Consider the following 12,407-nt stretch of genomic DNA (forward strand, 5'->3'; position numbering starts at 1 on the left):
CCTTTTTGCCTTTTGCTGCTGTGTTTGCATTATTCTCTGCTCTTGTCAATGTTCACCATGTGGTTTAGGTGTACACCTTTAGCTGTGTACAACAGACAAGAGACAGGTTTCACAGGAAGAGATCACACTTCTGTAAAACAATAAAAACAATAAAGTAAACTAAATGGATTTAAGAAATTAATTAGTAAAATGGCCTCAGTGTAGTGTTGTGTGCCCTTATATCATAGCTTTAATTGCAAAGGAAACATCCAAATAGTTCAACTAATTTAATCTGAAACAACTTTATTCACTGATTCATTTAGTTTAATAATTTTTGGTCATGAGACTATACTGATTTATTCATTATATTTTTTTCAAAGTTCCAGTTGATTGAACTGAATGAGAAATCAGTGCACTGGCAGTCCAGCGTTTACACTGCCTTCAATCAACTGGAATATTTAGAACTTTTTTCTGGGCTGAATTAATCGGTGTTCAAAAAAACTCTGAAAATATGTCATTTGTGAATATGTATAAGTATAATGAACATATGTTCCTCTATTATACACAAAGCCCTACATACATTATATAACTCAGTGAAGAACAAAGATATTCACAGTCTGTCAGGTTATTCTTCTCTTTTCTTAGATATGGAAAGAGAAAGAAACGATTGCTCAAACAAATCTTGGGGTCTGGAGTTGGCCCTCACTGACCTAACTGATGAGCATAACAGTGTTGCGAATTATTCCTGATTGAATGGTCAATTAGTCAAGTGCTTATCAAAGGCAAGACATCCACACTTTCCTCACTCCTCATTTTCAGTTTAATCAGTTTTAGTTTAGTCTTATTAAACTTAATTATTAGTTAATTGAAATGATTTCATGATTAATTTTCAAATCTTGATCTGAAAAATAACTCAGCAAGGTCTCCCACACTCAGGTTATATGCATATGCAATTGGTGAACATAACCTTAAAGACCAAAAATTCACAGAGCCCAGAGACATACCATTTCTTAAACAGAAGTGAATAATGTTTTACTCAATTATTATCTTATTATTTAACAATTATTTTCTACAGTCTTCTAAATAATAATAGAAGAACAAATTCTAAAAGTTCTAAGTTTGTTGATTCTAAAGTACAGACATCAACAAAGTATTTTGTCATTTTTGAATAATGTGATGTCAGGTAGATATAGAATATATCTATAGATATGACAAATAAAAATGGTTTCCATCTTATGAAGAGGTATTAAGTGTTTGTCTTTTGACATGACAGGAGCAAGCAGAATAAAAATGCATTTTTGAAGTGTTTTTGTTATCGTATCTAGACAAGTGGGGTTTGAGATGGTCGATAGCTCAGCCAATGAGGTGTCAGCACTGTAAATTGCAATCATAATCTCAGTGGTGCTTGTAACCTTCAGGCAAGCATTGTCAAAAGCAGGCAGCAGAGGAAATAGATGTAAAATCTCCATACATTATCGACTGCATTTCACTACACACACGTGTGCGGTGAGGATATACGTTCTTATCCATTTTTGTTACATGTAATACTGTCCGAATAACATATCTGGGAATATCTTCAGTATTTCTATAATGCTCTTGTATGTATTGAAGACCTCCACGACTAATGCACCTAGCAGCAAAATTGCTAATTGAAAGTGTTTTTTTCATTACATTAAAACTGTTCATTTATTAAATCTATTGACATGTTTCTGGTTCCTTTTATTCAGATTTTCTTCCTAATATTTTTTTTTCCTCCACCTATGTTTGGATACATTTCTTTATCACCTACCTCTTCAAAAATGCCTGTCATTTTAACCACATCCCTCTGCTTCAAGGCTTTTTTAAAGACTTTGAAAGTATTTGCTTTCAGCATTCTCACTGTTGAGTCAAGATTTATATAGTCGAAGTGAGTCAACAGGACAGATCTGTAGGTTTTATTTATGTGATGGTAGACTACATGTTTAATCTTTAAAGGATTACAGAGCACTAATGTTTCCTACTAACACATCACTTCAGCTGTCTCAAGTGATGCACATATCACGGCAATATTTTTTACCCAATACATTCAAAATAGCTTTCATATTTTTATTGAAGTTACCAGAATCGTAAATCACGTGGGGATGGAAGACAATTGCATTTCTCATCTCTTCTTTCTATCAGATCTGGCTGAAGAAATGCCTTCCTCTGCAGCATTACAATTGTGGGGTGCATTGTTTGATATCCTCATCCAATACACTGACACTGCTTTTGATCTGTTCCCTTTATTTGTCAGTCTGTTGTACACCCTTCTAATATATGCCAATCATATTATATAGTATACCTCATATTATATAACAAATTAACTAATTTACAATTATTGTTTACAATTAAACAAATAACACATTTCCAATTATTCTGACACATTTCAGAGATACAATAGAGATAGAAACTAACACAGTAAATTGATGTAAACAGGGTCTTATTCTGTAATCCTTTGAGAAGACAACATTTTTGTTGTTGTAATAGTTACGTTTTCTCTGCCTAAAAAGATTACACAGATTTCTAGATCTGAAATCTCTGTGATTAAGACTTTTATTCTGTAGGAAATCTGAATTAATCTTTGTACAATAAATGTAATCTAAGAACTGAATGCAGCACAGCTGATTATCTGAAATAATCAATTTTAAAGCAGGTTTGCCTGCACATAAAGCATCAGACTTGCATTGTGTTTTTAAAGACATCACTTAAAAAAATGTTTTTATTTTTATTATTATTATTCAATATTCTTCTTCTTCTAAGAAGTTAATAATAATAATAATAATAATAATAATAATAATAATAATAAAATAATGTTATTGCTTGTAGTAGTTGTATCCTTCTGGACAGTTTTAGTGTATTTTTAAAAAGGGAAATAGCCAAACAACCACCCCACAAACAAACACGTAAATGCATACATACATGCATGCACATTATGACATACAAATGTAGCCAATAATGGCGAAAGTCAACCTCAGACTTCAGTTTGTTGGGATGTGTCATGGCATAACATCCTGGATAGCAAACAGTTCTGCAATTCTTTCCATATTGACCAATTTGAGATAACTGCATCATTCTGTGCCTAACTCTGTTATACTCTCTAAGAATGGCAAGAATGATAATTAGTCTACGGTTCCCCTGCATACCTCCTCATCCATTTCAGGATATGTATAACAGGAAGGTTAGTATAGAGCTAATTCCTACATGCTGTTAAGAATTCATTCATTCACACTGCAACAAAATACTAGACATTTGGTGTACATAAAAGGGCACTATCTAGGAAACTGTGCACATAAGCTACTATGGGTAGGTAGAATATGTATGTAACCAAATGCAAGTAAATAAAATTAACAATTAAACTATTAATCACCGCTTATCAAAATAGGCCATTTCACACAATTCAAAAAAGTGAGAAACAAAATAGTCAGTAATGGGGAATCAATTAAATCCCATCCTGTGGGTAATTCTGCAACATTAGTTGGACTCATTTCATTGGACAAATTATTGAAATCACTGTTATCCCTTGCACATCTTTCCTCATACCTACTAATACTGCACAGTCAGTGGATGTCAATAATTGTGCAGCAGGTCTTTCTCAATATCCTTAATATATATATATATATATATATATATATATATATATATATATATATATATATATATATATTATATATAAGAAGGATAAAGTAAGAATATATTTCCTTTCACGATGGTGATCTATAGAATACAGGACAATTGATTTTTGAGAATCATTTAGGGCAAGGGAAATTTAGCCAGATGAGAATGTATTGACCTGCATTAGATTGATTATGAGAATGCTTGCTTCCCTGTTCCTAAGAAACCATTCCTGATAAAACGTAATATCCATTGAGCAGACAGGGTCTGGCTTATTGTCTCTTTTCCAATAATAACATACCCTGCAGCATAATGCCCCCGACGTCCTTGCTAGAAAATAAGTTAATTTTTTTAACATAGAATGAACAGTCCTCGTTTCTAGTCGGCTATAAACGATTACTGAAGATATCAAGTTTCAAAGAAAATGATTGTGTAGTCTCTGGACTACCTCAGAGGCATGACACAACCTAAACATTAGTGACTTTTCACTATATTTATCCAGGATCTTTTTTTTTTTTTTTTTTAATCTTATTTTGTACCCCAATTTAAAATCATTATTTGATAATCATCTTGGCATAACATTTATCACATTCCCCCCAAATCCCACACTGGCACACCATCTTCTTCACTGCCAGCCCAGAGCTCAAACAGTACTGCTAACGCTTCAGACTTCAATCATCTCTCACTAATAATACTGCTTGAAGGCACCTGGCCAACCATAGGGTTCAATATTGAATGAAAAGCTAAGGAAACTTGCCAAATGTGAGTTTACCCAGCCCCATAGATTTCAAACTCCTATTGGAAGCTTTTCCTAAGTGATTAATTAAAAAAAAAATCAGTACAGTTTCAACTAGAAATAGCTACATATCCCTAAGTCATAAAGTACAAGACATTGTAGAATATGGTTGTCTCAATAGAGTGTCTTGAGTTGTTATTGCTCACAAACACTATTGTCAATGCATTTAAAATATACATTGATAATTAACAAGATTGTAGTATATAAAAAACTATATTTATTTGTTTTAAGACACCTTTTCAATGAGCATTGCTTATTTGTTATCATTGCTGTAGAAATATGTTTTATTTTCTTTTTCATTGTTTGTTGTTTATGTCAACTCTTGCAGTGTTCCTGTGCCCTGGCTTACTGAGGGGGGTTTATCAGAGTGAGCACCTTTTTGAATCAGACCACCAGTCAGGAGCATGGTGCAAGGACCCTCTCCAGGCATCGGACAAGATCTACTATATGCCCTGGACACCCTACCGGACTGACACACTTACAGAGTATTCTTCCAAGGAGGACTTCATTGCAGGGAGACCTACAACCACATACAAGCTGCCACACCGTGTGGATGGCACAGGCTTTGTGGTCTATGATGGTGCCCTCTTCTTCAACAAAGAGCGCACACGCAATATTGTGAAGTTCGACCTGCGTACTCGCATCAAGAGTGGGGAGGCGATCATTGCCAGTGCCAACTACCATGACACCTCCCCTTACCGCTGGGGAGGTAAATCGGACATTGACCTAGCAGTGGATGAGAATGGACTCTGGGTAATTTATGCCACTGAACAAAACAATGGAAAGATAGTCATCAGCCAATTGAACCCTTACACTCTGCGGATTGAGGGAACCTGGGACACGGCTTATGATAAAAGGTCTGCCTCCAACGCCTTCATGATCTGTGGCATCCTATATGTAGTTAAGTCTGTCTATGAAGATGATGACAATGAAGCCACTGGAAATAAGATCGACTACATCTACAACACTGATCTCAGCAAGGATGGATACCTTGACATAACCTTTCCCAATTCATACCAGTATATTGCAGCTGTGGATTACAATCCAAGAGACAACTTGCTATATGTTTGGAACAACTACCATGTGGTGAAATACTCTCTGGATTTTGGAGCTCTGGATAATAGACCAGGTATGTACAGTCGCTGTGTTTTTACATGGGTGCATGGTGCTGGGGAGCAGTTTGTTTGGGTGAAGCATTTGTGTAGTCACTGTCGAAGACTCATTCTGCAGGAGGAATTCAAGATCAAATGTGAAGGATTATAAAGTACTATTAATAAGCATGCATACATGCCTCGGTACAAACAAGTGGGTTGCAGGATAAGAAAGTCAATAGAGAAACTCAGCGTGGTGAATCATGTAAAATGGTTGTAGGCCTGAAATATCTGGAAAACAGGAATTCGATTACAAAGTGTGTTTTCTAATAGACCAGAAATAAAATGTCTACATTTCTGTTGAAGTGGTGTTATTAAGAGGCAGAGGCATTATTGAGAATCAGTGAGATCCCCAGTTACAATACAAAGCACTAAATACACTAAATAATAAAATACTTATATACATATCCAATGGATTTTTGACACCAAACCTGGTGGGATAACAGTAAGAAGGTGGGAAGTCTAGGCGCCAGTCATTATCTTTTTTTAATTAGGCTTTATAATAAAAAAAAAGAGTTTTTGGTTAATGGAAAACGTAAACATTTCAAAAATAACCAACATTTTCCGTGGAACAAATGACCTGTCTCAAGTAGCTTTCATTGTACTTAAATATAATAATGATGTACCTTGAAGCTAGATGTATTTGGGCTGTTATGGGATTTGTAACATTTGAACTACTGTGTCTCTAGAAAGCTTGGGTATACTAGCTTAGCGTACTCAAATCTCACAACTCTTGGTTTATAGCTGGTTATGTTAGCTTGCTTTTGTAATACATTGACACTAACTAAGTAATTTTGACCTAACCTATATGTCTAAGTATAAAGCTAATTGTAGGTACACTATTCCAAAAAAATCTACATTTACAGATTATTCTTTATAAAGATACACTTACAATGTTATTTAAGTTGTTTAGTGTTTTTCATCTGATTAATTTACAGACACACACATGCACACACACACACACACATCTATATAAATATACATCCATTTCCACAGATTGTGCTTAAAGAAAAATGAAAGAATATACATATATTATTTGTAGTGTGGAAGCAGGGAGAGGTTACAAAATATAGTTTATTGCTGTAAGTGGAGTTTTCTGCAGCTACTGACTATTTCAGTTTATCATACGACTATCAACCTGAAGATCCTATTTTTGTATTGTGTAATTTGAATCTGTCTGTAACAGTCTCCCCTATTATATCGACTCTAATAATTAACCGGGATAAAAGACATCTTGTGTAAATGGATAGCATCTTTCATGTAGGTGAGATTGGAATTTAATCTGCCCTTCCCAAGTCAGAATGGAAAATTCCCAGGAGCGTGAAGCTATTTGCTGAGTGTAATTGGTTCACTGTGCCTTTTAAGAATGAATGTGGCTTGGTCCATGCTTTATTAAATGATGGTGTATTAAACAATGCTTTTACATTCATTTGGGAGTTGCACTACAAGAAATTATCCAAAGAATGCTCTGTAAACTTTGTTTTTACCGATCACCCTCGGAATAATGGACCTGCTTGTCTCAGGGGATCTTCAGCAAAGATCCATTGATATTCGATGAATTGACCTCCAAAGTGGTATTAAGTAAAGAATGCTGACAAGGGGGAAAAATACACGCTACAAACACTGGCTTATTACAGCAACATTAATTGTAAATTAAGCCATTCATTATTCCACCTGGCTTCTCTTGACAGTGTAATCATGCCCTGAACATTGGTTTCCAAAATGACATATCATCACGTTATTGGGAAATCATTGTGTTGTTATAAGATATATACTTTTATTGTTCTAGTTGTTATTCTAATGAATGTCTCTTTGTATTACATATTAAACTGGGATTTGATGTTCATCACACTTCATTTTGCATGCTTTATTTTCCATAATTATTTTATACTGCATGAAAGGTGAATATGTTAACATTATTGTATCAGCATAATGGGACATGCCACTGGCCCTTCCACTGCTTTATTTTCATTACATATGAGAGCTATATTCTTCTCAAGTATTAACACTACAAATAGTATAATACAGTTTGGAAGAAACTAGACTTCATATTTTAATACTTAAATATAAGATTACACAACTGTCTGCTCACATAATATCATCATAATGTGATTTTATCAACATAGAAATGTTGAATGCAATACATAATATACAACCCTGTTCAGTCTGGTGTTATAATTTAGTGATCAAAATAATAATAATAATAATAATAATAATAATAATAATAATAATAATAATAATAATAATGCAAATTATATTCTAAGAGCTCTGAGGACTCAACCTTTCAAACTGAGGTATTGATGTTAAACATACAAATTACTTGTTAGTATTAAGATACTGTTGCATTTTTGTAATACATTTTTTTGCTTAAGAAACCTAGACATCATGAACATTCTGGAGAAGGGTTAGAAAACTAGCTTTGCAGGTTGTTTTGATTGAATATTTTCATGATCAGCAATGATGGAGTATTTTACAATGTCTTTGTAAGGCATATAAAGTTGCATCTTTTTTTATTAGGGGGTAAACCTGGACCAAGTTTTGTAGTTTGTCAAATTATTAGTATTTTATAAATGGGCATAAAATGAAAACTACTGAACAAAATCTCACAAAACTTGGTATAGTGGTTGATATGAAGTTGTGTGGTGGCAATGACAATATTGGATGAAGAGACAAGTATTGAGCCCAGCAGATGTCAGCCCCTTTTATGGTTTTTATTTGTATGTTTAAACTAGCATTTCCTAATGACTAAGAGGCCAGGGCCGTTTAGTGTTTGCAGTAAAGTTGCTGCACTGTGGTGTGGAAGAACGGGATTCGAGTCTCTCTGTGGCCGGAACCCAAACTATAACCCATTCTATAACAAAGTATGTTATAATATGCCATATCCATAGAGAAATGTTTGGCTGCTTACAGCAATATTGGTTTTTATTTTTATGTTTAAACTAGCATTACAATATTGTAGTAATTCTGACGGCTTGCTTAGAGGCCAGGGTCATTTAGTGTTGCAGTAAGGTTGCTGCAGTGTTGTGTGGGAGAACAGCGATTGAATCTTGCTGTGGCTGGAACCCCAAACTATGTTACAATATGCCATATCCTTATGGATAAGCATTGCTGCTTGCAGCTACATTTATCAGTTTTATTTTTCAATTCAATGTTTTCTTCATTGAAATATTATTTCTGACATTAAATTAATACAGTCAATGTTGTGCTTTGTGTTGCTTCAACATAGTTTGTTAAAAACCTACTGACATCACTCTAGAGTCACAATGTGCTTGTTTCATATGTTTTACAAAATGAGCTCTGAAATGTGATAGAACGATTAAACTTTTAATGTGGATATTTCAGCTTGAAAATTTGAATCCTCAAAATCCCATTAAGACATTTTCTTTTTTTTGTTTTTAATCTTCAAGATGAGTCAGTGTATAGCTGAATATAGCTTTCACTGTCACATTGTCACATTATACGGAGGTAATGTTTGGAGAGAAATAATCTTAAAGATGTCTAAATAACTTTGGTTTATGTGTCTTAATACCAGCCATGGTTCACCTGTCCCCCTAAAAGCACCCAGTATGTGAACTGGCTCTGGAATCAAGCATGTCAAATGGGCAATGGGCTAATAGACTTTTGTATTATTCACAGATGTGTCCAGTTTCTGTATATAACATAGTGAGAGTTATCTGGAGTTATTTTGGGTACATATATCTTGTCTTGCCAAAATGCTACCTTAGAATGTGACTCAGTTACAGTATGGGAATATCGGGTAGTTTGCCAGTGCATCGCTGTATTCTATCCAATTAAGAGGCCAATTACAGATGCTTTGGTTCATTGCTCTTCCAAGTGGACAGCATGCCAAGAAACCACCATATGAAAGGGGCATATATACACAAAGTACAGTAGTGAGATAATGTTTCAGTTTTGTGATGTGCTGATTAACAGATTTAGAGTTGTGTCTGTGTAGTTACGAAAGGCTTTTGTGATTTTTGTGTTTGTGTTAGATATGTAATTTATATAATCCAAGTTTGTGGATATGAAGTAAATGTAAGTGAGACAGACATGATGATACAGATTCTAAAAACAACACACTCACATCCTCATAATTTTGTCACAGTTGTTATTACCATACTGAATACATCACGATATGTAATGTAATAGAGTGAAGCAAAATCAGGCAACTGTGCATTCAGTAACAACTGCAGGTGCAGATGTATTTATATTTTTTTCATAAAGTCTTACTATCATTTCTTCAATATTGTTTATCTCCTCCAGAACTTAAAGACTGAATTACCAGAACAGTCTCCGAGAAGTCATTGTGTTTTATATTTTCATCTTTCATTTTTATTTAACATCTGACCTTCATTTACCTTCTTTGATTATATCTGGTTTACTTACTTTGAGGTTTACGTCTTCCTGGAAGCACATCTCACATTCCTATACAGTACAAAGCAAGCTTGAAGCAGGCAGTCCTGCACATAGGAATAAGATGTTTCAATGTATCGCATGTTGTACATTGGTCAGTGAAAATTGGAAAAATCCTCGTCTTAATTGTCTCCAGGTTTTTTTTTTCTTTTAATCCAATTTTTGATTGAAAGCTGTCATGATTGTCTAAACCCCTCACTTTCGTATTCCTTATTTTACTTGATTCCAATACTTTATGAGAAAGACAAAACAATCAAACAATGGAGCAGCCATTTTTTGTGCATACTAGGCAGTAACAAATAGACAGAAAAGCACATAGCATAGCACATAGCATTTCCCTCTAAATAAGCCTGGTGTCTGAATGAGAAATTGCCTGTAGAGACATACATGCTGGTGGCTGAAAATAAGACAAAAGAAAACATGGTTATGTGATAAGGAATGCAATTTCAAAGATTTGTGGTGATAATAAACCTACCTAAATAATCACCTTATTCTCCAAATATAAGCTTACTCAGAATTACTCTTACTTAAAACAGAAAATTAAGCACACAATAGTTTATATTATAGGAAGATGTGTACCAGTACCTACCTATTTTCACTGCTTCACTTTCTTGTATTGTATGATACATTATTAAATACATTGGTATTGTACTTTTATTAATTTACTTTGAGCTTATAAATAGAAGATAGCTCAGGTATCATCACACCATGAGAGCTCTGCCTTGGGAGGTACTGAAAATACTGCCTTCTTTTTCTATTTTATTAAATCAATTGTAGCTCATTAAACAAAGAAAGAAAGAATGGATAAATAACACTGAACATTGTATTTACTCACCCCACTAATCTGTCAATCACCTTCTTAGTTAACAAAAAGTATATTACATGTCATGAATATATAGTCAAAAATAGCAAAACTCATTTTTTTGGATTCATGTTTTCCTTTAAAGCAAATTGGGCCTTAACATGTTTTTCCGGTTTGTTTGTTTTGTCTTTCTGAGGTCGATTACCTGTAATTTGATGTAAAGTACTTAAGACCTAATTAAAGTAAACTATTAACAATGACTAGGACAAGTATCATTTCCTCTAAGAGAATTGTAATTCATAACATCAGTACACATCCTGTAATTTCCCGCAGCATTAAGTTTTAATTCATGTTCCATAGACAAATTTGTTTAGAGTGAGAAGGACAAAAGGTAGTTATGGCATGGCAAAAACCTGCATATGGGGAGGAAAGAAAGGAATTAACTTTTGCCTTGTTACTTCCTTCTGCTCTTCTGTCAGTACTTTTGGAATGCACATAAGCAACCTTTGATCTTCAATCGTCAACTTCATTTCCTTGAGTAGTCAAGCATAGAAGCACTTTTTTTCTGCCAGCACATATGTTAGTGAATGGAATTGAGAGATGGTGACAAATGGCTGGAGGAAAAAGGCTAGAATGAAGAGATTAGGTGAAAGATTGGCACTTTTACTGGTTTGTATGAAGACACCGTATAGATGATTGCCTCAGATTTTTGGTGAGCACGCTAAGATGTTTCTCTGCACTTCCTTATAGAGATTATAGAAGCTTGGATGTAGCACCAACATAAAGAATACATTCTGAGAATGGTTAATGCTTTATCACAAATCTGGCCCCTATTGGGGCCATTTATCAAACACATTTTTTAATTTCATGATACATGATACATTATGACAAGCCAAATTATCATTTAGAGATATCTCTAAATCATTTAAAGATATCTGCAAATATTTAAAGATATCTTCAAATATTTAAATATATCTAATTTAAAAGTACATTTAGATATCTCCAAATGATGTGAAGATATCTCTAAATGATTTGCAGATATCTCTAAATCATTTAGAGATATCTGCAAATCATTTAGAGATATCTTCAAGTGACTTCCTGTATTTTGGCTGAGATTATCATTCCTGTTTCCTCATTCAGTTACATAGAAATGAATGAACGAGTTAACAGGAAGTGATAATCTTGGGTTACAATATTGTAGTAATTCTGACAGCTTGCTTAGAGGCCAGGGTCATTTAGTGTTGCAGTAAGGTTGCTGCAGTGTTGTGTGGGAGAACAGCGATTGAATCTTGCTGTGGCTGGAACCCCAAACTATGTTACAATATGCCATATCCTTATGGATAAGCATTGCTGCTTGCAGCTACATTTATCAGTTTTATTTTTCAATTCAATATTTTCTTCATTGAAATATTATTTCTGACATTAAATTAATACAGTCAATGTTGTGTTTTGTGTTGCTTCAACATAGTTTGTTAAAAACCTACTGACATCACTCTAGAGTCACAATGTGCTTGTTTCATATGTTTTACAAAATGAGCTCTGAAATGTGATAGAACGATTAAACTTTTAATGTGGATATTTCAGCTTGAAAATTTGAATCCTCAAAATCCCATTAAGACATTTTCTTTTTTTTGTT

The 12,407-nt window shown here is 34.0% G+C and overlaps 1 protein-coding gene across 7 annotated transcripts in view; it reads left to right on the plus strand.

Moving 5' to 3' along the window:
- The window catches only part of adgrl3.1 (adhesion G protein-coupled receptor L3.1), a 299,214-nt gene that overhangs the window by 167,591 nt on the left and 119,216 nt on the right, over window positions 1-12,407 (plus strand). For all 7 annotated transcript variants that reach the window (XM_066720389.1, XM_066720391.1, XM_066720392.1 and 4 more), the window contains exon 7: window positions 4,734-5,534. In XM_066720389.1, coding sequence (XP_066576486.1) covers window positions 4,734-5,534 — 801 coding nt within the window. The remainder of the gene's footprint in view (window positions 1-4,733; window positions 5,535-12,407) is intronic.

The sequence above is a fragment of the Amia ocellicauda genome, chromosome 13 (genome assembly GCF_036373705.1).
Source record: "Amia ocellicauda isolate fAmiCal2 chromosome 13, fAmiCal2.hap1, whole genome shotgun sequence".
Lineage (NCBI taxonomy): Eukaryota > Metazoa > Chordata > Actinopteri > Amiiformes > Amiidae > Amia > Amia ocellicauda.